The sequence below is a fragment of the Mauremys mutica genome, chromosome 9, assembly GCF_020497125.1.
Source record: "Mauremys mutica isolate MM-2020 ecotype Southern chromosome 9, ASM2049712v1, whole genome shotgun sequence".
NCBI classification, from domain to species: domain Eukaryota; kingdom Metazoa; phylum Chordata; order Testudines; family Geoemydidae; genus Mauremys; species Mauremys mutica.
The window spans coordinates 38,750,795-38,776,457 of record NC_059080.1 but is presented as its reverse complement, the minus strand read 5'-3'; the positions used below and the strand labels follow the sequence as shown (position 1 = coordinate 38,776,457).

Below are 25,663 nucleotides of genomic sequence, written 5' to 3'. Positions count from 1 at the left end.
CATCAGTGCAGGATCAAGCTCCCCAGGCTCCCAGTCCGGCTCAGCACTTGTGGTTTTTACTCATACGTACAGCTCTGTGCACCTGTGAGGTGGAGGAGCCAGCCCGACTGGATCAGTGATGTGGCAGGTATTAAGTGCCTAGTAGATTGTTAAGGGATGGCAGAATGTGGCAGAAGAAACCTGACCTCTGGGGACTGACGGCCTGGCCCACCATGGGGTGTCGCTGCCTGGACTCATGCATGGCTCCTTCTGAGAGCTGCAGTGATGCCATCATACCTGTCCTGAGCAAATTGCACCCTCCAACCATTTTCTTGCTCACATCATTAGCTGAGATATCCATTTCATTTTAAAAACTGCAGGCTGAGCAGCAGGTGCCGAATTCATTGCCGGGAGCCAGGCTGCCTCTTCTGCTTCATTATTTACAGCTGCGTTTGGCTGCCTTGCTAACTTCTCCGCTACCTCTGACTTCTGGCTGTGCTGGGGAACACCGCTTGCCTTCTGCTAGCTCCAGCACTAAAAGCCTGGAACACGTCTGCCTTTTCATGGCTGCCATCTGGCGCCTGACCCGGCACGCAGTGATGCCAGCAGCATAGCTGACTTCGGCAGGGAGCTCAGCTTGACCCTTCCTGTGCTGGTGGTCGAAGCGTGTGCCATCAGCAGCAGTTAGATACACCCTCAGGCTGAAGGGCTGCACGGGCGCTGTTCTAGTGAGGCAGGGTGGGGGCTCTAATGGTAGTGCAGGCACAAGGGGGTAATATTACAGTCCGGGGGTTGAGTGGCAGCTTCCCAGCATGCCCTCCTGGAGCTGCTGTCGCCACACGATGGAGTATTTGGATATGGCTGGCACCCAGGGTGGGAATAAGAAACTGACCAAACGTCTGGGGGCCAAGACTAACTGGGGAGGACAGTGAGAGTCACAGAGCTCGGAGGCTCCCTGAATTCAGTGCTGCCCTTTCACACAGGCCTAGGCAGAGCCGGTTAAAAGGGTGGACAAAATCGGTGGCTTCATTCCCAGCTGGAGACTCCTGGCTCACTGAGTGCTCCCTGGAGCTGGGGGGCATGCAGCTCTCGGTGAGCTGAGTAGCCATGGTGGGGGTGAGGAGGGATGAGCAGCTGGGAGTGCCGGTTCATGGAGGGGAAATCCGAAGGCCAGACCTGAATGCAGGCTGTGCTATGGAGTGTGAAGCTGAGAGCAAAGTGTTTCCAGCCACCCAAGAAGCAGGGCGTGCAGGATAACTGACCATCCTGAAGTGTTTTATTGATTGTATCTTTCTTCCTGACACCCCTAATAAATCCCGACTAGTGCAGCGGATGCTGGTGCTAATGAAAGCCTCACCAGCCAGCCCTCTACCCCCTGGCGTCATGGCTATTTTAGCTGCACACAGGTTTCAGCTCTCCCATTCCAGCCCCACCGTCTGACCCCCTCCCAGCCCTTTGCATGGGGACTGCCCCTGCTGATGCTTCCATATGCAGCTCAAGTTGAGGCAGGAACCTGGAACGCAGCATTACATGCAGGTCAATCTGGCTTTCTGTTTAAAGACTCAAGTGGCCTCCTGTTTTTTACCCTCCTCCTCCCGCTTCGTTGCAGGAAGACAGTGTGGGCTGGTGATGTGAGCACAGGTTGGGGAGGGAGACAGGCCTCCTCCTGGGTTCTAACCCTGGCACTGGGACAAGGTGCCTTTCTGGGGCGCCGATCGCCTACCTGTGAAATGGGGACACTAGTTCGTAGCTGGGGTCATGCGAGGGGTGATTACGTAATGTGTGGAAGGTGCTGCAAACATATACTGTGTGTTCACGTCATGTTAGAGCAGTGGGTCTCTGTGTTCTCCATCCTGGGGCCCTCCTGGAACCCTCTCCTTCCATTGAGCAATCTGGGAAGGGCTTGGGTAGTCCCACCCCCTGACACATCAGCTGAGAACCCAGCTCTAGACTTCTCCTCTTGCTCCAGCTGTTAACTGATGTGCCTGGATCCCGCAGGCTGCCCTTGCTGTTCCTTGGAACGCTGATTTCTGCACCAATCTAGCTCCCCGCTGGCCTAGGGGTAGATCATTCTTTGCACCCAGGCCAGACTGTGGGCATCTTACACGTTGTGCAGCCCTCCAGGCAGAGCTGGTAAGCTCCTTGTGCCTCATTGAGTCTGTGGGAGCAACTCCCAGAGTGATCTGGCTCCACTGGGTGAGGTGATCTGCTGCCATTTCTCTTGGCAGCAGGTGGGAAGGAAGAGGGTGGATTCCATATTCTCATGAGGGCACCCATCCTGCCTCACCTCAGCCAGCATCAGGGCGGCACTGTTCTGTGAAATTAGCCTCTCCCCAGCTATCTGTCCTCTAGAGCCTAAGTAACAGGGCCCCTGTGGGCTCCCATCCAAGATGGAGATCAGGACGTGAGGCTGGTGCTGCCATGTGTTCCCCATAAAAATGGTTCTTCGCTATTTCCCAGCTCTCCTGCCACACGTGCTCCGGATCCCACATGCATTGCAAGCAGAACGCCGAGTGCAGACCGGCAGATGGGAGAGCCAGACCGTGTTCTGCGGGAGAGCCAGGATTTCAGCTGCTCTGTTTGGGGTGTTTGGGCAGGAAAGAAGGGTTGAGGGGGGCAGGATCAGTAACTTTGGGTCCGATCCTGCAAGATCTGTACATGCAAAATGCCCGGAGTTCAGTGAGAGTTCTGTGCATAGATTGGGCCCATTAGAAAAGAGATGAGACCTTTAAATATCTATCCACGGGCTCCTGCTCCTTCTGATGATTCCCTTTTCCCAGCCTTAACACCCTCTCCTGAGCTTCTTAGGTTCTTTCATCTTCCAGGGAGATTGCCAAGAAATAGACACTGTTCACTGAAAATAGCTGATCCGGTTACTGGGGAGTTCACTGGAGGCAACGAGACAGACCAAAACGAAGCCCTGCTGTGCTCGGTCCTGCTCTTCCCCTCCCATGGAGGAGCCGGAAGGGGAGTCCTCCTAGGATCTAGGCATGCCGGAGGAGGGACCCTTTCCAGCTCAGAATGAGGTTTAGAGAGTGGAGTCTCGGCAAGGTTGTGTGGAACCATTGGCAACCCTGTCATACCCCTCTGGAGCCGGGGATGTGTGCCAGGGGTGTGTAGCATGTCTGCAGCCTGCTTCGTATTCAGCAGCAGCCCCAAGCCTTCTCCAGCGGAGGCAGACGTACCCTTAGGCCCTGCGCACTGCATGCTGACTGAAGTTAGCTCAAGTAACAGCAGCAGGGAAGTTGCGGCAGCTCTGGAGCTATACAGCCCTGCCTAGAGCCCTGCATTCATACTTGGGCTGACGCCCCTGTGCTGCCGTGGCTTCACTGCTGCTGGTACTCAAGCCAGCTTTGTTCCACCTCCCGGTTGTAGCATATTCATACCCTGACACAGCAGGAGGAGCCCGAGCACTCCTGCCTCAGGTTAATAGCAGGCCTGATGGAGAGCCTGCCTGGTGGATCCCCTAGAAAATGGAAATTCTGCATCACCTGGCAGGGACGAGGCCTGACCATTGACCCCTATGTTTGGGTGTCTCTCCGAGCACCCCTGGGCAGCTGACACCTGAGTTTGGGAATGGGGCTCCTTCCTGAGGAGATCTGTTCAGGCCTGGGGATCTGCCCGGTGGGTCTCTGCACCACCAGCTTCTGTGATCAGGATCTGGAGTTTCTCCCCTGAGCCCATGTAACATCTCCACATTTGTTCAGTATTCAGGGTCTGGCTCAAAGCTGCCAGCACCCCTGGCATCCAGGCTTGAGAAAGAGTCTCTGTCAGGCAGCTCTGTGCTACCATAGCTGTCTCCAGGAGAGAAGTTCTCTCCTCAGCCCCATGCTGCCAGCACGTGTCTTTTGGAGCTGGAGTCTCCCCTGAGGGACTCCACAGGCCTGACCCTCAGCTGGTGTGATCTGGCAATGCCCTATTGACTGCTGGGGAGCCCCCTGCATGTCTCCCTCAGCTGTGGTTCAGAAAGGGCCCTCTCCTGCGGCTTTCTGTATGCTGCTGACAGGAGGACTGGAGAGCAGGGCTCTCGCTTGAGAATCCCCGGGCTGCTGATGGGTCCCTGCCTGGCTCCCACCCACATTAGGAGGCAGGGGTTTCCCTTGAGGGTCTCCAGGCTGCCATGCAGAGAGCATACCTTGTTATGGAGACTCTTCCTTCTGCCCTGCCCCTTAGCCCCAGGGCTCCACAGTCCATTCCTCCTCATGCCAGGGAGCAGCACCACTACCCCCCGGCAGCAAGAGGGGCCTGTAGAAGAGGCAGCCTGAAGAAGAGGCAGCCATGTTGTTAGCAGCACTTGGGCTCCCCAGAAGGGGCAGCTGGGATGTCAGCAGGTCTTTCTGGCCTGGCTTGGCTCTGAGAACATTTCCAGGTGTGCCAATGTGATGAAAAAAGACCCGGCCTCGATGAACATGCTGGGGATTTTTTCTGCTTTCTAAAATAGCCTGAGGTTAAAGCCCCCATCCATCAGGCTGGCGCCCAGGGCCAGGCCATGCAGGCTGCAGCATCTGCTTGATAGCTAGGCTCAGAGACGGGCTGGCTATCGGGGACCGACTGCAGGAGCCGGCTCTAGCACTTCCCTAGGTAATTTTCAATAGTAAGAATCCTCCCCAGGCTGGCTGGCTGAGGGCTGTGAAGAGCAGAGGGGAGAGGATTTCACCAGCTGACCTGCCAGTGGAGTCCCTTTCCATACTCCTCTCCCTCGGCGACTCAGGGCTGGGACCTTTTCCACAAGCCCATGTACTTGGGTAGCTCTGAGCAGGGTGGGCGAGATGCTTGGTTCAGTATGGCAGACCCAGAGCTCCCACGCAGAGCGACATGCATCTGCTCAGTCTGTCTCAGCTCCAAGCTGGGGAGGGAAGGCAGCTAGTGGGTTTTCAGTACAGCTGGGTGTACAATTTCCAGCGGAACAGTTTTCCATTGGCAAATGCAGTTTTTTTGAACTTGAAACATTGTGTGAGAACGAGTCGATTTCAGGGACGTTTTTAACAGGAAAGGATTGAAATTAGAACACATGGTTTTGACGTTCTTGTTTCATTCCCGTTTTATCAGTTCATTTCCTTTTGTTTCAACGTTGATATGATTAATTGTAATAGCATATTAATAGTATCTGACATATTAAGAAATGTATTTGTTTTGACGTTATCTAAACAACTATTTTTACCATAGAGAAACAAAATGATTCAAGGTTTCCTAATCAAACATTTTTGGCATTTCCAGTCCCTGAAAAAATGTCAATGTTTTGGTCCAATTTGGAACAAAAACAAATTTTGAAATGTCATAATTTCCCACAGCGTGGAAGATTTGTTTTCCAGTGTTCAGCTTCAGGGGCAGAAATCAGGGCCTGGTGCTGTCTTGTGTGTCTGCGACTAGCAGTCAGTAAAATTGGGCTCTCTGCTCCCAAGGCTTGTGATGCTGAGGGTTTCTGCCCAGATGCACCCACACTCTACACTGGTCTTTCTTCCCCTCTCTGTGCGCCTCACGCTCCCTTTCTCACTTTCTGCCAAGTCCACAATAAGGCTGTGCCAGGGACCCCAGCTCCTGGACTTATGTGATGTGATCAGAATCTTAACTTGCATTGAAAAATAAATTAAGTTTTGTCTGCCTGAGTCTGCAGAGAGCCTGCTATGATCGCGGGCAGCCACCCCATGCATCTCCAATGGGATGGTAGCTACACCTGGAAGAGTTGGGGGGCCACCCCGCTAGAGGAGTCTGAGTGTGGCTGGAAGAGTAGTATGCAGCAGGCCCGGCTCACCCACCCCAGCAGATACAGCCCAGCATCAGGGGTCAGAACTGGGAGGTTCTTTGCCACCACCCCTGTCTCTGGCTATATGGGAGGGGACGGACGCCCTGCACTCTGCAAGTGCTGGATGGGGCCATAGCATGGGCTTGGAGGATGCAGCCATGAGTGGCTGTGAGCCATAGTGTGCCCAGGGCACAGGCTCACCTGAATCCAGCCCTGCTGTGTGCGTCTTGTTCTCCCCCATCACTCTGTCTGTGCCTCTCCATCTCCTCCTCCACTGCTGTCTGTCCGCTTCCCCCCTCCCTGCTGAACATCTGGGAGGAAGGTTATTGCTGCACCATTCTCTGTGTGACACAGTTTTCTAGCAGGCCCATGGGTATCTCACAGCTCGCTGGCAATGAGCAGAGCCTCCGGGACCCTCCCTGCACTGTGCCCTCAGCCCTGACACAGCACCGACCACCCAGGGCCTACGAGATCTGAGCCCATCAGCCCTCTCACTCCACAGCTGCAATGTGCCTCAGACAAATTCAGACATGGTATAAGTGGGCACAACTCCAACGGAGTCAGTGGAGTGTTACCTGCTTAGAATCACTAAGGGACCTTGAAAGGTCATCGAATCCAGTCTCCTGCCTTCACAGCAGGACCAAGTACCGTCCCTGACAGATTATTTTGCCCCAGATCCCTAAATAGCCCCCTCAAGGATTGAACTCACAACCCTGGGTTTAGCAAGCCAATGCTCAAACCACTGAACTATCCCTCCCTTACACTAGGTTGGTTTCCCTGTGCCTGTTGGGTGGAGCAGATTCCTGGATAGGAGACATGCTCCTGGTGTGTCAGCTACACACCACACAAATCTGAGAGGAGTTGGATTCCACCCCATTGCTGCATCTTGTGGTGCCTGGGTGTTGGTGGCAGTGTGTTTTATGCTGCGTGGTCATCATGAAGTAAATGTTCCCAACAGTTACGGGGCAGTGTGGTCTAGCAGTTAGAGCAGGACACTGGGAGTCTGGACTCCTGGTTTCTAGACCCAGGTGTGTCACTGTGCCTCAGTTTCCCCATGTGTAACCTGGGAATAGTGCTGACTTGCCTCACCATGATGCCAGATTATTAAGGTTTGTAGTGCACGCTGAGCTGCTGGGGTGGAAGGTGCTAGCAGAGGGCAAGGAGTTACTGTGGGCCTCAGCTCTATAATTGGTGCCTTCCATGCTGAAAGCCATTTTCAGGCTCCCTCTGTGGCCCAGAGATATGGACAGCCTCCAGCCTCCCTCTGGTAAGGACAGCACTATTGTGAGCTGTGTAACACCCTGGGAGCATCCCCACTGTATTCCTGAACAGGGCTTGGAGTCCTGAGGCAGGATTTGGGAACATAGCCAGTGTGGCACGGCTGCTGAGGCACTGCAGACGTGATGATCAGCAGAGCCTCTGTAGGGCGGGTAGCCCTCCTCGTTGAGCCTGCCTGGGACGCTCTCTCCTGAGTGCCCACACGGGCTAGATGACTAGAGGATTTTAAGTCAGGAGAGAGAGTGAGGCCACAGATGTGTCCTAGGTACTGGAGAATGTGGCACAGACAGATGTGTTTTTCCCAGCCAGCAGGAGCTTGGACAGTGTGAAAGGGGAGGCATTGGTGCAACCTATACTAGCCAGCTCGTGCGTGGAAAGTGTCACTGGCTCCTTGGGCACCAATCCCGAGTGGATCAGATTCATGCAGGACACCAGAGGATGCATCTCCTTCTGATGTCAGCGGGAGCCGTGCCTGTTTTTGCCGGGGCTGCATTTGGACCATTGTCCGTGAATGGAAGCTGCGGGTGGAGGTGTTTGTTTTCTTCCCATCCTGAGTGTCCCAAACTCTGCCCAACGTCAGGGCGTTTGCCTCGTGCCATTCTGCTGCAATGATAATGCAGATGGCCAATAAATAAAACCCCTAACGTTCTTTGTCTCTTATCAGAGAGATTAAGCAAGGAGCTGAGGGAAGTTTTAAAGCATCCCTGATGAGACTGGGTCTCCCAGGATGAGACTGAACAAGGACGGGTAAACGCGTAGCAAACATAGGCACCCGCCCTAAGCACAACTGGAAGGACCTGAGCTGCCATTGCAACTGGTTAGCAGGGCTGCCCTCACCTTGACACTGTAACCTCCCTTCTTGCTCCCTTTTTCATGGTTAATTGTAGCAAACCCCTGGCACCAGCTGCAGTGGGACTAGAAATCAGGCCCAGGTTCTCTTGATTTCAGTGGGAGTCAGGCACCTAAGTACCTCTGAGGATCTGGCCTCCATCTCCAAGAGCAGCAGCCCATTCCACGTGGGCTAGAGGAGGAATCTCATTTAGCTGCTGGCAGTAGAGGGCCTGTGACATGCACAGCTGAGCAGTTCCGGTTCCCTCCCACCGAATGCAGTGTTGCACGGATACAAACCCGCCAGTTCATAACAATAATATAATCCTTAATGGTGGCTTCTCTGGAATAATGTTCATGGAGCCACTTCTCCTACCCGTCCAGTAGCAGGTAATCCCCGGAGAGCAGGGCAGATTCCACTGGCAGACCTCACTAGTTCTCCTGGTCAAGCGGAGTGGCCTTGATCCAGCAACACACTTAAGCATGTGCTTAGCTTTAAACCTGGTCCCACTGAAGCCAATGGGAGCATTCACACGGATGAGTGCTTGGCTAGATCAGGGCCTTGCTGCCCAGACAGCAGACAACCCAAGGAGGGTCAATGCAGAACAGGCACATGCTTCTCCTCTCCCACATGACAACGCAACTCATCAGGGAAAGCCTGGAGGGAAGCAGCCTGGCAGGGGAGAGTCTGGGACCCATAGGAAGAAGCAGAGGCAGGATTTGAATCTGGTGACAATTGACAACGTGATGATGGGGTGAAAGAAATGAATAATCAATGAGTGCCCAGTGCACACTCAGTACTTGTTCTCCCCTTCCCCTGCTTCCCGTGAATCAAATGTTTGCGGGAAGCCTGAAACAAGCAGCAGGCAGGTAAGCTGGGCCAGGGGGGAAACGCGCGGCCCAGTCCAGCTCCACCTGAGCGGCTCCCCCTGCCCCCGTCCGAGTGCCCCAGCCTGGTCCCGGCCAAGCACCCCCGGCTCGGGCTGGTCCTGGCCAAGCGGCTCCGACCCGGCCCAGCTCGGGCCCCGCAGCACCGGTCCCGGCCGAGCGGCTCCAGCCCGGCTTGGGGAGTCGGGCCCTGCGGCGCCGGTCCTAGTGCCAGCTGAGCGGCTCCGGCTCGGGGAGTCGGGCCCTGCGGCGCCGGTCCTAGTGCCGGCTGAGCGGCTCCTGCTCGGGGAGTCGGGCCTGCGGCGCCGGTCCAAGTGCCGGCCGAGTGCCTCCAGCCCAGCCCGGTGAGTCGGGCCCTGCGGTGCTGGTCCCGGTGCCGGCCGAGCGGCTCTGGCCTGGCTCAGGGAGTCGGGCCCCGCGGCGCCGGTCCCAGTGCCGGCCGAGTGCCTCCAGCCCAGCCCGGTGAGTCGGGCCCTGCGGTGCTGGTCCCGGTGCCGGCCGAGCGGCTCTGGCCCGGCTCAGGGAGTCGGGCCCCGCGGCGCCGGTCCCAGTGCCGGCCGAGCGGCTCTGGCTCGGGGAGTCGGGCCCCGCAGCACCGGTCCCGGTGCCGGCCAAGTGGAACCGGTCCCGGCCCCAGGCAGTGTGGTAAGGGAGCAGGGAGGGGGTGTTCGGTGGGTTGTGGGGGGGTGGATAGGGGTTGGGGCGGTCAGAGGGCAGGGAACAGGGGGATTGAATGGGGGCAAGGGGTCTGGGGGGCAGTCAGGAAGGAGCAGGGGTTGGATGAGGTGGTGGGGGCAGTCAGGGACAGAGAGAAGGGGTGGTTGGATGGGGCAGGGGTCCCGGGGGGCCATCAAGGATGAGAGGAGGGGTTGGATGGGGCAGCAGGGGGCAGACAGGGGACAGGGAAGGGGGGAGATGGGTCAGGGGTCCCTGGGGGGGTGTGAAGGAACATGGGGGGTTGGATGGGGCATGACCCCCCCGGGGGGGGCACGACCCCCTCGTGAGGTGAGGAAGAGGGAACCTGTTGTTAATATTTTGGCAGCTCATCACTGGTTACAACACCATGACATTTTACATTTAAATAACTGAAATAATGAAATTTATTATTTTTAAAATCCTTCATGGTCATAGGAAATGGACCAAAATGGACTGAATTTGATTTGGTAGGGCCCTACCCATGAGTGAAGTAAAGCAATGTGTGGGGAAGACCAGACTAAAGTACTGTCTGTCTGATCTTATCTGGAATTTACACCACACTCATCATCCTAGGCGCTCAGATATTAACATGGAAGCTACGTTACCTGAGAAGGTGGGGTCTTCATGCCAGAGTTGGGATCCATTGGTAGAGAGGTTTAGAGGAGCCCAGTACTGAATGGTCATGGCAGCTCATTCTCCCCTCCCGTGGAAGGAGTGCTTCCATGTCAGGGTTAATGTCCCATGATGGCGCAGTAGAGGGAACTGCATTTGCATCCCTTTAGTACAGGGAATCTCAAACTCTTTTTGCTGGGCCTCCCTTTGAAAATATTTCAGGCTGTGATGACCCCCCCCCCCCCCCAAAAAAAAGTGATAGCAAATTACTGTACATACTCACAGCACTAAATTAAGCATGTAGTCATTATCCCTGCAGTCAAAGGCGCTGAAGCCTTTCAAAAAGCGTAAAGTAGGCTTACCCAGGAGCGCTGCCAGCTTTTTTGGCGCCCTAGGCGGCAGAAGGTCCCACCACCGAAATGGCGCCCCCGACAGAGGTGGTGGACGGTCCCGCCCCTGAAATACCGCCGGCGACCGGGGCAGCTGCTGCCCCCCAAACGTTAGCGCCCTAGGCGACCACCTAGGTTGCCTAATGGGTTGCGCTGGCCCTAGGCTTAGCTTATTTCAAGTTCCCAAATAGAGGACGTTACCGAGGAGATGGGAGAGTTGGGCAGGAGGTTACAGCAATACCGTACTCTGCCACTTTTACTTCTTTGCTGCTGCTGGTGGCGGCGCTGCCTTCAGAGCTGGGTGGTCAGACAGCAACTGCCACTCTCTGGCCATCTCCCAGTGCCCCCTACAAAAGCCTTGCAGGCCCCTTTTGGGTCAGGACCCCCAGTCTGAGAAACACTGCTTTAGTAACTGTGCCTTTCCCATAACACAGGCCTGTCTCCCACAGTTCCCTCACCAGCCATCGTGCACTCCAGTGAGCTGAAGGGGCAGCATCTGGCTTCTAACACTTGGGATGCACGGGCCTGAGTTATGCTCTGAGACTTGAAGGATATTTTAAAAATCCAAGGCGATAAATCTCTCTGGAGCTCGCTTTTTCTGAGTGACACTGTCTCCTCTTGAGAGGAGCTAGTGCTGGAGGCAGGTGAATAATGCTTGGGAAGAAGAGCTAGCTGGGGAATGCAGACATCTTCAAAACATGATTGTGGCAAGCAGTTATTCAGGCCCCATCTTCCTTACTGCATTGGAGACGGCTCCCCCATCTGTGGTGCCAAATAAGGAGAGGTCGGTGAAAGAAGAGCTAGAAGGAAAGGTCACAAGTCTGTGTGGCTCCTTTAATAACCACAAGGGGATCCTTCATCACACGTGTCGGCCACCGGTGAGTGCTGCAGCTGGATGTGAAGAGGGCTGGAGAGTGTAATGACCATTAGTGCTCCTCATAGCTCAGTGAGGTAAGCAAAGGGGATGGAAGGGTGATCTGCTGTCATGCTACAGGGCACAAGCTGGTCACTAGCAAGTGACAGGAAGGATTTTTTTTAATGCTGTGTGCAGTGATATGACTGTCCAGGTATCTATGGGTCTCTCCTTCCTCTGAGTGGTCAAGTGTAAGTAGGGTTGGCACCTTCCAAGCCGTGCTCTGCAGGACAGTAATTATAACCCTGATACTAGGAGTGGTTAGGGTTGGGTTGTTCTTGGTATGGGTCAGCAGCCACCCACCCTGTAGGGGTCAGTGTGTTTTGGGCTCTGTGTCCCATGGGTCACATTCTCCCATCATCCGGAGCTGTGTTGAGCACAAGAACTGGATGGGAGAAGATGGCTTGAAGCCACCTTTGTGCATCCCACATTCTTGGCTTTGCTGGGTGGCCTTCCTGGCCCCTGGTGTATATTAAAGAAGCCTTGGACATGCTGTTGTTTACACTGGGCCAAAGCAGTCTGCTAAGGCCCATCCCACATCCCTGAATCACCAGAGCACAGCAGTGCCCAGTCACACTCCCTCCCTCAGCATGTCTCTATGCCATGTGCTATAGGGCAGGCAGTGTGGAGCCCTGGGCCCAGTACTTCGCATCCCAGGGGGCCCCTTACACCAGGGTATCTGCCAAGACAGATTCTGCTGGGTTTGTGGCAGTGTCAAGGGGCCAGAAGGGGAGCGGGAACCTGGCCTTTGCCTCTCTCTGCTGTTGCCCTGCAGCTGAGATCAACTGGGACACTTTGCTGACAGGCCCTGGATTTCCTGTCAGAGCGTTCAGGGAACGGCCCTTGACTCTGGAACTCATCCCGCCTGTGAACAAGCGAAACCCTGAGCCTATTGATCTTCAGGACACGTTGCAGGGCCTGTCTGCTTACCCTGGCGCTTTTCTGACAGGGTTGGAGAGGTGTTTGGGGGTTTGTTTGGTTTCGGCCTGTAAGAGGCTGGTGGTAAGTGCATTGCACCAGCGGAAAAATAAAGAAAACCTTAGCATGTCCAGAGCATGAAGCACACACCTGCTCAGAGCACTGTGCAGAGGCAGGTTTCATTGGGAGTCAAGATGTCAGGGCGTGTAATTGTGTCCTGTAACGCATCTGTGCAACAGTCACCCTGGCAGGGCAGCAGGCAACAATGCAGCATCCCAACATAACATCTTCAGGGGCAATGCAATGGGAAACAGGACAACAGGCAAATCTGAGCCTTCCCTAGGGAAATTCTGGATATAGGACCCTTCTGTGTAGTCCGAGGCAGACCCTTCCTTGCTGCAGGGCTCTGTGCTTTATTAGCTCCTAGTCAGGCTGTTAGGTTGCTTCGATGACTTGCAGAATACAAATCTCCAGCAAGATGGCTTGGCACAGGAATTACTAGGCCAGACAGAGCCTGAGGACACATGGGTGGTGCAGGACGTAGGCCTCTATCCAGATGGCTGTTGCCCCCATAAGAGAAACAGCTAAAAACAGCACATGCTTGCTTGTACGCACATAGCACAACTCCCAAAGGCAGGACGCTGGGCCAGATGGACTATTGTGTGATACGGTGTGGCAACTCCTTCAGCATGTTCCCAAGTTGAGATCAGGTCAGCAAGGAGGAAGTACCAGGACAGGTGGGTGCAGTAGGCTGAATGTCCCATCATGATCCAATAAGTGGAGGGAGAGGTATGGGACCCCACATGTGTGACATAGCCCACTGCTCGCACCAAACTGTGACACAGGCCATGTTGACTTGGGAGGAAAGTGCAGCAGCTCCACAAGCTGGTATGCTTGCACAGGAAGACTGGCCTTGCAAGGTTCATTCACATGAGAGAATCTTACTCAGGTGAGTAACCCCACTGAACATGATGTGAATGCTTGTGTAAGGGTTACTCACATGAGTACGGTATAGCAGGGGCAGACCCGTGATGTGTATCTTCTCTCCAGTGACACAGGCAGGAGACCCAGTTGCATTTGCTAAGCAATTTATTGTCTGGGCATTAAATCTTGTCCCGTCAGGAGGTTTCCCTCTACCTGAAGAGATGTCCTAGGTTCCCTCTGAGGTCTATACATGCAGAAGATGAACATAGCTAGTTACTGGCTGGGTAGGGAGTGCAGGTGCCGCATGAGAGAAGCTAGTACAGACTGAGGCCTCCTCCACAAGGAAAAGGACAAATTTCTCTTCTTACCTAAGTGGGCAGCACAGAGGAGAATTCAGCTCAGTCAGAGGAGGCAGAAGCTGCCTTTCCCTGAGAAGCTGCTGTTTGTTTGCTGGGACCTGAGGTCAGCTACCCACTTGGCAGACGACATGATGGAGAAATCCTGCCAGCTGTCCTGTGTCTGGATTTTTAAAAGGGCTGGCTTGTTCCATGAATGCTAACATGGGGGCTGTGTGAGCTATGGGAACAAGCAGGCGGCAACGTGAGGGGAGTGCAGGGGAGCATAGCTTCCCCTCCTCTTCCTGGCTTGTGGGGAGCACCCAAAGTTACACAGAGGATCAAAAGGTATAAGGGCTATAAATGTTCATGGTCAGGGAATGACCCAATCACTGGCTCCTGGGGTTAGGAAGAAACTTCTGTGAGAAGGTTGTTCCACAGTTGTCCACCAGGGAGTTCCTTGCATATTCCTCTAGAACAGCTGGTGCTGGCCACTACTGAAGACACGATACTGAACTAGATGGACCTTGGCTGGACTAGATGGGTCTGATCCAGCCTGAAATGAAACAAAGAGGAAACACAGCAGACTTGAGAGACGTAGAAAGGTGGTGATGGTACTTTATTGCTGTGTAGAAAACCTGGTGGGTTCCATTTAGAAGCCGTGGCCATGACTGAGTAGGAGGAGAGGTTCTGAGAGGACCTGGGTTTGGATGGGGGACAGGGACTCTCACTTATATTTCTGGGTTCCACATGGAAGCATGGATTGGGGAGGGAGCATGGCCTGATGGATGGAGTGCTGGACTGGGACCTGGACCTCAAATACCTGGGCTCTGTTCCTAGCTCTGGTCTGCTGGGTGACCTTGCACAAGATCATGTTGCCTTTATGTGCCTCAGTTTCCCCATCTGTAAAAGAGGGGAGGAGGGCTAAAGATACTGATCTCCTTTGTAAAGCACTGAGCACCATTGATGAAACAGGCTATATAAGAGCTAATTATTATATCAGGGATGCATTAGCCTGCTTTGGATTTATATCACCAGTTCTGGTATTTTGCATGCTTTTCTGTGTTCTGATGGGAGGGGTGTGTGTAAATTTGGGGTCCAGTGGTTTTGTTGGGTTTGCAGCATGCTTCTTTATTTTTTTTAATGAAACATAACCTGTCAATGGCAAGTCACAATGAGCTGTGAGGTGGCTTTGCTTTTTTATTTAGCATAAAATCTGTCCTCTGAAATGCTTTAACATTGTCAGAGATGGGAGGAGTTGCACTGGATATTTCTGGATTTTACAGAGGTAATCCATGCTGGGGCTTTCATTCCCTAACAGCTGTTTTTACATCAGTGCCAGATTCACTGCTGCCCAGCTCCTTGGACAGACATTTCCATTAGTGCAAAGTAGGAGGAAAGTGCAGAACTGGTTGGGAATATTTTGACCAAGCTTTTTTTTTTTGGTTGCAAAATGCCAGTTCATCAAAACCGAAACTTTAGTGGGAAAGGGTCGGCTTTCATGAATTTCTCAGCTTGAAACATTTCTGAAGTTTCTAAATTGTTGAAACATCTCATTTAAACGTTCTTTAAAATGAAAATTTTCAGTTTTCCGATTGGAAATGCCTTTCTGCTTCAAAATGTAAGTTAATGATAGCATTAAAAATGTGAGGGAAAAAAATTCAAAATCTAACCAAAAAGTTTTTAAAAACATTGTGACTGACCTGAACCACATTTTGTGGAGGGGGGGATTTTTGGTTCATGAACATTTTTGAAGTTTTCAACTTTTCATCCCAATTTGGGTCAGGAAAAATTTCTGAAATCCTGATAATTTTCACAGGACATGAAAAATGTTTTCTACCCAGCTCTGGTAAAATGTTCCAAATGTTAATCATTCACATGCAGTTTGCGCTGCTGCAGAAGACTGCACAAGGTGCAGGGCAAAGGAGAACCAGACTCCCAATCTTGTTGAGTCAGTAAGAATGGGGCTGTGGAACTCCAGTGATATCAGTGTGTGTAGCTGGACAGGAATATATTTTTGCTTGTCTGGCTATCTGGTGGCTTAGGGACGTGTGCGTTCCAGACACAGTTCTTTGTTTGTCCTCATTCATACAGCACCGTGTGATGATGAGACCCAGTATGGCGGCCACCAGTACTGCTGAGCTCCCCTTCCTACTTGGATCTGCTTTAACCACCAATAAAGAGGATTACCCAATCTCATACTTCAGAACATCACCTGATCACTTGCAGGGGTCAGGAAGGAATTTTCTTCAAACACCATAGTACCATTAGCTAGGTACATTATGGTAGCATTTCATAGAGTTCCCTCAGGTGCTCAGACACCACAGTTATTGGTACAGAATAAGAACCAGATTAGAAGAGATTATTCCTCTGAATATCAGGTATTAGTCACAACTGGGGGCAGGATACTGAGGGCAAGGGTCATGCTGGGTGCTGGGGAAGTGCTGGTTCTGTACACGAGCTCTCCCTGCAATACCAGAGCAGTTGGATATTTCTGCTAATTGATAATCACTAAAATAGTTAATAATGATGTTGTCTATGATGTCATCAGTAGGCTTCAGAATAAACACCCCATTGCACTGAATAGGGACATTTCAAGCTGCTGTTACAGACTCTGCCTGCAGACTCTGACACGCTCAGCTTTCCTTTACAACCATAAGGGACAGAGGATATTTTTGGTTTTAAATGTAAGCTTAAATTTGGCAGATGCTGAAAGGGTCTCCAGAGAAGTGCAGATGCAGCCAGAGAGTCATTAACCACTCGCTCTGCTCTCTGCCTGGGTTTGATGGAACAATGATCTGATTTAGTAGAGCAAATCCTCTGTGTTCCTATGGGATACAGGTGGGGAAACCTCTGGTTTCTCCTTGTTTCATTCAGGCCTGTGTCTTGGAGTAGGATGTTCCTGTTCACTCCCTGCTGCCTTTTGTGATGCTCTGCTGAGGCTAAAGCCGATTAGCCAGGATGTTTTTTCACTACCACTGCCTCTCATCCCAAAGCAATGGAATGCTGTCATACTGTGCCTGTTTACCTTCCAGAGGACTCAGATAAGAGGGGACATGATAAAAGTATATCACTAATGATTGGTAGAGAGAGGGGAGATTGAGGACTTCTTTTCCCCCGTCTCCTAGAACAAGGGGGACACGCAATGCAACTGAAAGGTGGCCAATTCAACTGAAAAAGGAACTACTTTTTCCACACAATTAGCCTGTGGAACTCACTGCTATAAGATATCATTTAGCCCAGGAGCCTAGCAGCTTTCAAAAAAAACCCTGGGCATTTATAGGGAGAACAAAACTATCTAGAGTTAGTATAGGAAGTATTTAAACAAATAAACATGAGTTTTAGAAGGGATCTAAACCCTCCTGTTTAAGGGCATAAACCAGCCTCTGTTGGGGGTCAGTAGAACACTCTTCCTTGGGCAGGTCTGGGCTGTCCCCTCTTGGAGACAGGATACTGGACTAGGTGGCTTATTGGTCCCATCCAGTCTGGCAGTGCCTGTCCCTACTGTCTTCTCCTACATTAGAGTTGAAGGATTGCTAGCAGGTGGCCAATTTGACATGGAAGTTCTGGCAGACCCTGCTCCCCTGCTGATGAGATGTTACTGCTTCTCCAGAACTACTGGATTAAGTCACGCAGGTCCTTTTATTATTAATTACACTTGTAGTGTGTCTGCTGCATCAAAGTCTTATCAGAGGAGAGGCAGCTTAAGACGCTGGGAAAGGCGTTTGATTGTTAATATCCAACATTGCGTGTGTTTTATTCCCTTCTTCCATTTCATGGTAGCTGACTGACTGCATTACAGCTGAAATTAGGCCTTTTTTTTTAACAAAATTGGGTCCTTTAATCTGAGTGCCGTTAACTTGTTGAGCTGATGGTTTGCTGCCTTAGAAGTGAAGGCAGTCTAAGACCAGCCCATCTAGGCACCATACAGCCCGGGGCCCCAGTCCAGAGCTCACCTCTGGACCAGGGATAGTGGTACTTGGTCTGTGGTGGGAGCGCTGAATGAAAGGGGTGAGCCCAGAGCTTTCAGGGAGCTGTGGCTCCGTTCCCAGCAGGAAGGAGGCTCTGAAGATGGCTCATAATAAGAATGATGATTAATAGGGGTCTGCCTGTCTCTTAAGGCCCTTCGTTCAGGGCTCTCCTTTGCAGAGATTAACCCTCGCAGCGTGCTGGTGGGGGAGGTCAGATTTATTCCTGTTGTACAGGTGGGGAACCTGAGGCCCAGTGAGCGACCTGAAGTCCCACAGGATGTCCGTGCAGAGCCAGGCAGAGTTCCCGAGCGTCCACCCTCCCGGTTGGAGAGCCATGAGAACGCTCCCTCTGGAATGGCAAGGAGGTACAGGAACAATCCTCATCTAAGCCATGCTGCAGCCTGGAGTCATTCCCTGCTTAGGGATAGTAGTGCTACAGGACAAGTTTTCCCTGCCTAGTGGCCTGGTGCAGGGGTGCTGAGTTCCAGCAGGCCCAGAGGCCAGCGGGTATTGGAGCAGGTCGGAAGCTAGGGGAACACCTAGGAGAGGGAGTCATGCTGTCATGGAGAGCCAGCTATTGGACTGGCTTTGAAACTAGCTGTCACCCCCAGCAGTGGTAAAATGCTGAGAAGCTGCTGAGCCAGTCCTTCCACTCAGGTGATGCCAGCCAGTCCCTGTCCCCTGTGAACCTCCTGAAAGCCCATCCCCAGGGCTGAGGCTGGCGCTGGACTGGGCGCCCCAGCCAGGCGATTAGCAGCCTTGGATTTACAGCGTCGGGGATTAGCATCTTAATGGACTTTACTGCAGCTCACATCTGCTGATAAAGGAGCAATGTGGTTCTAGCAGGGAGGGGGGATTCCAACATTCATTTCTCATGTTTGTGGCAGGGACTGAGGTGTATTTTATCAGCACCACAGCTGTGCAAATCCCAGCTCGGCTGCCAAAGCAAAATAGAGGAGTTTTCTCATTATATTCCACCAGGCTAGAGAAAGTAAAGGTGCCCCTGTGCCTTTCCCTGCCGTTACATCAAACAGCAGCCTCGGAGGAGCAGCGCACGGGGATAATACACAAGGGGATGGTCCTGTGCTCAAAGCACAGTGCTGGCAGCAAGGACTCCTGGGTCCTGTTGCTGGCTCTGCCATTGATTTGCTGTGTGAGCTAGTCACTCAATCTCTCTGTGCCTCGATTTCCTTATCTGCAAAATGGGGACCTCACAGGCTAAACTAAGCAATGCTCCTGAAGGGCTTTGGTATCTGGGGTTGTATATTGCTGCCCAGCTGAGAACTGTATCTGTCAGTCTCAGATGGCAGATAGCTAGAGTGGGATTCATATGGCGGAGTGTAGAGTTGTTCGGGGAGGGGTGTAAAGTGAGGAGGGCTCAGGCTAGAGAAGCTTTCAGATGTGCTGGCTAGGCTGGTAGATACAGTTCCTCCCCCCCCCCCCCCAGCAGGTGTTTCTGTTGAGTCAGGCTGAGCGGGAGCTGCTGTGATGCTTTCAGTCAGCACTTCACCTTCCCACGTTTGCTTTTGATATTGTTTTGTTTTTTTAAAATGCTCATGAGAGTAGCAAAGCTGATAACAAGCTACTGTAGAGCCAGGCACAGAGCTACCATAGAGCCAGTGGCTGTGCCAGCGTCCCCTCCACAGCTCTGTCCCTGTACTGCGAATCTGACCTGCAGCCCCTTCTGCTACTCTTTCCCACGCCTGAGCCCTCCCACAGCTCTGCCAATGCCCCATAGGTCTGACCTGCTGTATCCCTACTGTTCACCTGAGGGATGAAAAGCTAATGATTTGAAGCAATACTACTACCCCGCAGCCCAGCTATGCCCACCCCTTTCACCCTGCCTGGCATGTTCCATACTGCTGCAAACCAACTCAGCTGCTAGGAGCATGAAAGTATGGCAGACCCGGTTTGTGGAGTGACAGCTGGCTCATGCCAACGACCCTGCAGTTCCAGCCATATATTCAGCCCCTACATAGCCCGCCCTGTTTGGAATAGCTGCACGTGAACAATGGGTGTGCTGGCTCCTGGGCCTTTTTCCCAATAAAATTGGGGTGTGCTTCTTCAAGCAGCAGTTAGGTATGGAGACTGTTTTATATAGGAGCCATATTCAACCCTGATGACCTCAGGGTAATTACAGCTCCAGTGAATTGGCCTATTAAGTCCAACCAGTGCTCTAGGGGTGAGTAATGGCGCTCTCCTCCCTCCCCCTCCCCCCGGCCTTTTTTCATTTTTTCTTTCTTTCCCTCTTTCTAAGGCATCAGAACTCCGCTGGGAAGGTGAGAGAACTGATAGCAAAGTTACAGAACACCCTCCATTCTCTCTCCCTCGGCCCTGGAAAGTGCATGTCACAGAGAGCTCACCCAGAGCTGAGCTCACATGCATGTACACACAATGGCTCCATTTGCAGGGAAGGCCATGACCCATCCTCTGCTCAACAGTTTTCTTTATCTGTTCTTATTTTTATCATTTATGTCACTGCATCCTACCAAACACATTTGAGACATTATTACGCAATGGTGAAGTTAAACCATGGGTTCTTAGCCTGGGGGTTACGACTGGGGTAAACAGATATCAGGGGGTTGCAACCACCCCACCCTTCCCAAATTGCAAAATAGGAGGGGCATCCCAGCTGGATGAGAGGTGGGACAGAAGGTGCAGTGAGCCCTGGAATGGTTTGAAACCAATCAGTGGAAAAGGTTGAAAATCACTGATGTGGACAATAGCAACAGATTGCAATGGCGGCACCTATGCAGCATTATTACTATTAACATAGTAGCATAAACATAACATAGCAGCTAATTCACGTACACTTGGATTTGCTATATACCTAGGTATCCACAGATATGGGCTGTAGGTGTTGGGGATCTAAAAGACCTACTAGCTCCCATCAGGAGGGAGGCTTTTGGCCAAAGAGATGGGGGTCAGAGCTTTCTCAGCAAGGGGCATCCAGCTAGTCAACATGCTACTACTGAAGATCAGAATGAGCCGGAGTTGAGTCATTGTCTCATTCAGGGAATCTTAACTTAATCACAGAGCCGCAGCGTAGCTCAGCAGCATTGCTCGTGGAAGAGAATTACCGAGATGAATCCCGTCTGAGGAGGCAGCTTCAAACGAATAGCTCAGTTCTGGTTTCAGCCGTGCTGTGCTGTCACCCTTAATTTTGTATCTGGTGTCAAAATATCACAGTGCTGGGGGCCATTGGAAATGCAGATGGATTGGAGTCAATAGAGGACGTATCACATGCTAAACTGCCAAGAGAGAACAATTGACTTGTAGCCAAATGGCCAGAAAGAATCTAGCAGACTAAATAGTCTGGACAGTAACACTCAACCAACAGCACAGAAGCAACATTCACTTTCAAACACTTGGAAATGATTTACCAAGAGTCGTGGTGGATTCTCCATCACTGACAATTATTAAATCAAGACTGGATTTTTTTTAGAGCTGCTCTGGGAATTATTTTGGGGCCGTTCTTTGGCCTGTGTTATACAGGAGGTCAGACTAGATGGTCACAACGGTCCCTTCTGGCCTTGGAATCAAGGAATCTGTGAAACTCATTCATCATTTTATTCTTCGGGTTGCAACCATGTGCAGTTTCATCTGTCTCTGGTACAATTGTGCACCAAAGCCACCTTTTCATAGCAAGACACTCTAGCAATCAAGACACCAATGAGATTGTTATCCTTTGCATTAGTGGTCTGGGAAGAATATAGGTGTCAGCATGTATTTGTTTTGTATCGTGGCATTCCCTACAGGGGGTAGGGCATTGAAAATGTGGCAGTTAGAAGGTGCAAACCATAGGGGATTAGGTCATGACACAGAATGGGACAGATGATGCAGAAATCAGCGCCCTAGGTCATGTGGTGTGCAAAGGTTTGACTCCAGTGAGGTTAAGCTGGAAGAAGGGTCATGTGACTGTCAGACCCCCTTACATCACAGATCCATTCCTTGTGCGTCTCTGAGTCCATGCTGCTGACTGTGCTGACAGAGACAAGCATTGGCTCCCAGGAGTCCTGCAGAGCCCGTACAGCTCTGAGAGTTGGGGCTCGATGCCTCAGGTATCATCAACCAAATTGTCAGCTAAATTCCAGCAGCAGAATCCTAATTTCTGATGGTGATGTAGGAGGCAGGCAGAACGGGGCTGGCTGTTCAGATCCCAGGGAGGGTTGGCAGTGATTGCAGTTGTGGCTGGGGGGGGGGAGGGGGGGTGCACAAAATGTTTGGATGCATAAACTCAGCAAAGCTGAGCGGGAAGCCAAGGAGAAAGGAGAACTGCACTTCCAGCAGGCCTTCCCGGATTCAGATCCCATCCTTGATCCCCCTTGCTTCCTGGCTCAGGGCACCTAAGACATGAAGCACACTCCCTCAGGAGGGAAGGCACCAGCCCCGTGGGGTTGAACTACATCAGAGCTGCACTCCTGCAAGCAGCATAGCTCCTCTCCCCAGTGGAACGAGGCTGGTGGAGAATGAGCCTGGTTGAGGGAGGTCAGTATAATGACTTGGTGCCCTGTGGCCTTTTGGCGTCCAGCTCCCTGCCCTGCGTTGTCGCCAGGTTGTGTTCGGGGTACAGCTCTGTTACACACCCTGTCTCCCTCTCCAGTCATGTGATGCAGGAGGAGAGCTGTGATGATATGGAATGTGGTCAGCTGCCTTCAGACGCTCTCCGACAGGTGAAAATCCAGCGTGACCCCCTCTACGGCTTTGGTTTCGTGGCCGGCAGCGAGAGGCCAGTGGTGGTGCGCTCGGTAACAGCAGGTACGTGCTTGGCTCACAGCCGCCTTGGGGAAAGGGGCTGTTCTGAGTGGAGCAGATCAGACAAGTGGGAAGCAAGGAACAGGCAAAGGAGTGGGAGCTGCTTGGCTGGGATGATACTGCCATCCTGCCTGGGGTACGGGCGCTGCAAGCTGAGAGCTGGAACCCTCAGGCAGACGCTGGAGTGCAGGATGGGAGGGCTGTGAGTGTTGTAGTGCTCTTGCCTGTAGCTGACAATGGGGTAGAGGCTGGGGGGAATTGACTGTTAAAGGCAGGGGCCTTCAGACACACAGTCTGCAACTGACAGGATGGTGTCTGAGAGATCTTGGAAGTACAGCAACAATGCCCCCTCTGTGCCCTGCGCCCAGAGTGCCTTACCCATGGTGGAGAGGGGGCAGCGGGAAGAAGGGGGTTTCATACTGCCCATCAGCAGCCACAGGGTCCGCAGCAGCCAGGACCTGTGTGAGCCAGCCCCAGCCCATGCTGGCGAACAGGGCGATCGAGACGCTTGGAGCTGAGTGAAGAGGAGTGATGGAGAGCATCTGCTAAGGTGAAAGAGCAGAACCCAGGAGGGCAGCACAAGAGGAATGCAGAGCACAGAGAGGTGGCAGAGCAGCTGGGGACATGGGGGGCACACAACATGCCACTTGTAAGTGGGCACTGGCAGCGCCATAGTTACCTGTCCCTTCGCCAGACCCAGGGGAGTTTTCACTGCCAGGGCCCCTTCCAAAAGAATCTCTGCTGCTGCTGAGTCAGGAGCTGCAGGCACAGCAAGTCCCCTGCCATGCCATTGCGAAGGGTTCTGGGGCAGGCTGGCAGAGGAAAGTGGCTACAGTAGAGCCACAAGCAGGAACACTGGATGGGTTACACCGAGCAAGTTGGTGGAGGAAGAGAACATGGAGTAACTGGGGAAGCCAAATCCCTTCTTTCCGGGATACCAGTAGACACGTAGCCAGTTCCTCCCGCTGGGTTTCAGCCCAGCCTGTGTCCGGGCCCCTGGCCTTCCCAGCCCAGTTCTTTGCGACGTTGGAACTAGCCCTTCTACGTGGCATCAGTTTCTCATTGAACAACAGGAGCAGGCCACATAGGAGGGTTATTAGACGAGCCACTGCCATTCATCCCAGTGGGAACTGTGTGCAGGCCAGCCGAGCTGAGAACAGAACCCTGTCACTGGGCTCTGAGAATGGCGGGGCCTGAGGCCTGCTCCCTTCATTCCAGGCAGCACAGAGCCCTATTCCCCTGCTTGCTCCCCCCTCACCAAGCTGAAACAGGGCACGCTCCCTGCTGCAGGCAGGGGCTCTAACATCTACTCTCCTCTCAATGGCAGGAGGCCCCTCTGAGGATAAACTCTTGGCAGGAGACCAGATTGTGGCCATAAATGATGAGGATGTGAGTGAAGCCCCCAGAGAGAGATTCATTGATCTGGTCAGGTAACAAACTTCTCCCCCACCTCATCCTGGGTGCAGGGGAAAGGGTGGGCAGAAAGGGGTGTTAGCACTTACATCTCTCAAAGGGCTGGAGGGGGTGATCCCAGAACCACTAGCCAAGAGACCTGATAACTGGCAGAATCTGGGCACCGCTGCAATGGAATTTGCATGGGTGCAGCCTCAGCAGCCACTTTCAGGTACTGCAGTGATCAAATTGGCCCTTCTGGAGCCAGCACTGGCTCAGCACCGCTGTGAGGAAGCGCACCCTGCCAGAGACTGAGTTAGCATGAGCAGGGCAGTACTGTGGGGAAGCCTACCCCACTGAAGGCTGGCACTGACAGGAAGTTTGTTTGATTAACCTTCATCTACATTACACACTCGTCCACCTAAGTCATTACCCTTTCTGGCACCCATCTGACTCTGAGGGCTATGGAGCCGCGGGAGTTTTATATAGGTCAGAACACAAGTGAGACTCAGTCCCTGCTGTGCACGAAGCTCATCCAGGGACCCCTCTCAGCAGTGGCCTGAAACCTGGAATGGGTCCCTGCTTGCTCTCTGGAGAAGACCATGACTGGAATATGAAAGGCAGAGAGCTTTAGGAGAGATGTGATTCCGGCTGGTATGAGGGAGGGGAACTTGGCCCCTTCATCCTATCCCATTTCCCCACCAGCTTGCCTATCTTCTCAGCTCTGGTGTCACAGCTGGGAAAGACCCAGGTGCTAAGAGAAGGATCTTTATTTCAGCAGGGGAATCCCCAGCAGTCCTCACTCCTTTGAGCCCTGCCCAAGCCCAGGAGCCACACCTCAGACAGTTATCCACCTGGACTGTGCGTGTTTCAGAGCAAGTCATGCCGGGCTCTGGAATAGCTGTGATTCGCTAGTTAACAGTCTATTCAATAATATCTCTATAGCAGAGTAAGAAACTACAGAGATCCAAACATCTCCAGCTGGCAGAGATATTTGCAGCAGCTGTATGAGGCGCTGCCAGCACACTTATTACCTGGCACATAAAGCTGCTGTAGGAGACCGAGACAATCTGAGTCGCTGGCTGGGGAGAGAGTTTGCTGTCTGAACTCTCAACCAGGCTCTTCCAAGTGGTGTTTTCATCCCATTGTTTCCATACGTGTCCTGTGTTGTGGGGCTGAGAGCAAACCTGTCCATTAACCTTCCCTCCTGTCCTCTCTCTTGTAGGAGTTCCAAGGACTTCATCATCCTCACTGTGCTGCAGACTCACCAGGTGAGCTCCGGGAGCCCCATGCTCTTGTAACACAGGGCTCCAGCTCTGACAGGGCAAACACAGTTTGCTGCAGGGCAGGGGAGGTCTGAAATCCAGGCCTATGCAGATGGCCATTGAACTAGGATGTGACCTAGAGAACATACGGCTGCTCCGTCTAGGTCACACTGATGCTTCCGAGAGAGAAGCGCGGTTTTGCGGGGAGCCAGTGAGCACACAGGGTAAGAGCACTAGAGTTTCCCCTTTGGAGACTTGATCCTATGTTCTGTGATGGCCCCAGATGAACACGCTCAGCCTCGTTCTCAACCAACCTTTGTCCAAATCCCAAAAGTTCATCGTCCAGTCTGATCAGAGCAGCAGGATGTGCATGATAGAGACCCAGGAGAGGATGCCAAGGGGCACTGCGAGCCAGAATGAATTGGCTGGGCTGTAGGGGCCCAGGACTGGCACAACGGGGGCAGGTGCTGCAGGTCAGGATTGAGGGGCATTGGCTGGGCTCTAGGGGCCCAGGACTGGCACAGCAGGGCTGGGATCTGCAGGTCAGGATTGAGGGGCATTTCACAACCCTCTAGGGAAGCTTATGCAACCTTGCTCACCCTCACCATTCCTGGCTTTCAGCACTGATATTACCTCTTCCGTACTCACTGGAATTTATTACAATTGGATAAAATAATCCAGGAATATTCTCCAGGCTCCAGCATCCCATCTGAGGGAGAGGATCTCTCGAGCTCTCCCATCTCCTGTGGCTAGTAAGGCCATGAAATGCTCTCTCCA

The 25,663-nt window shown here is 52.7% G+C and overlaps 1 protein-coding gene across 4 annotated transcripts in view; it reads left to right on the top strand.

The window, feature by feature from the left end:
• Positions 1 to 25,663, top strand: part of FRMPD3 (FERM and PDZ domain containing 3) — a 139,132-nt gene that overhangs the window by 61,788 nt on the left and 51,681 nt on the right. For 2 of the 4 annotated variants that reach the window (XM_045031004.1, XM_045031008.1), the window contains exons 3-5: positions 22,078 to 22,232; positions 23,557 to 23,659; positions 24,847 to 24,892. In XM_045031004.1, coding sequence (XP_044886939.1) covers positions 22,085 to 22,232; positions 23,557 to 23,659; positions 24,847 to 24,892 — 297 coding nt within the window. In that variant the 5' untranslated portion in view covers positions 22,078 to 22,084. Of the gene's footprint in view, positions 1 to 17,714; positions 17,840 to 22,077; positions 22,233 to 23,556; positions 23,660 to 24,846; positions 24,893 to 25,663 lie in introns of those variants that run through there. The other 2 variants (XM_045031003.1, XM_045031005.1) reach the window with 2 other exon arrangements.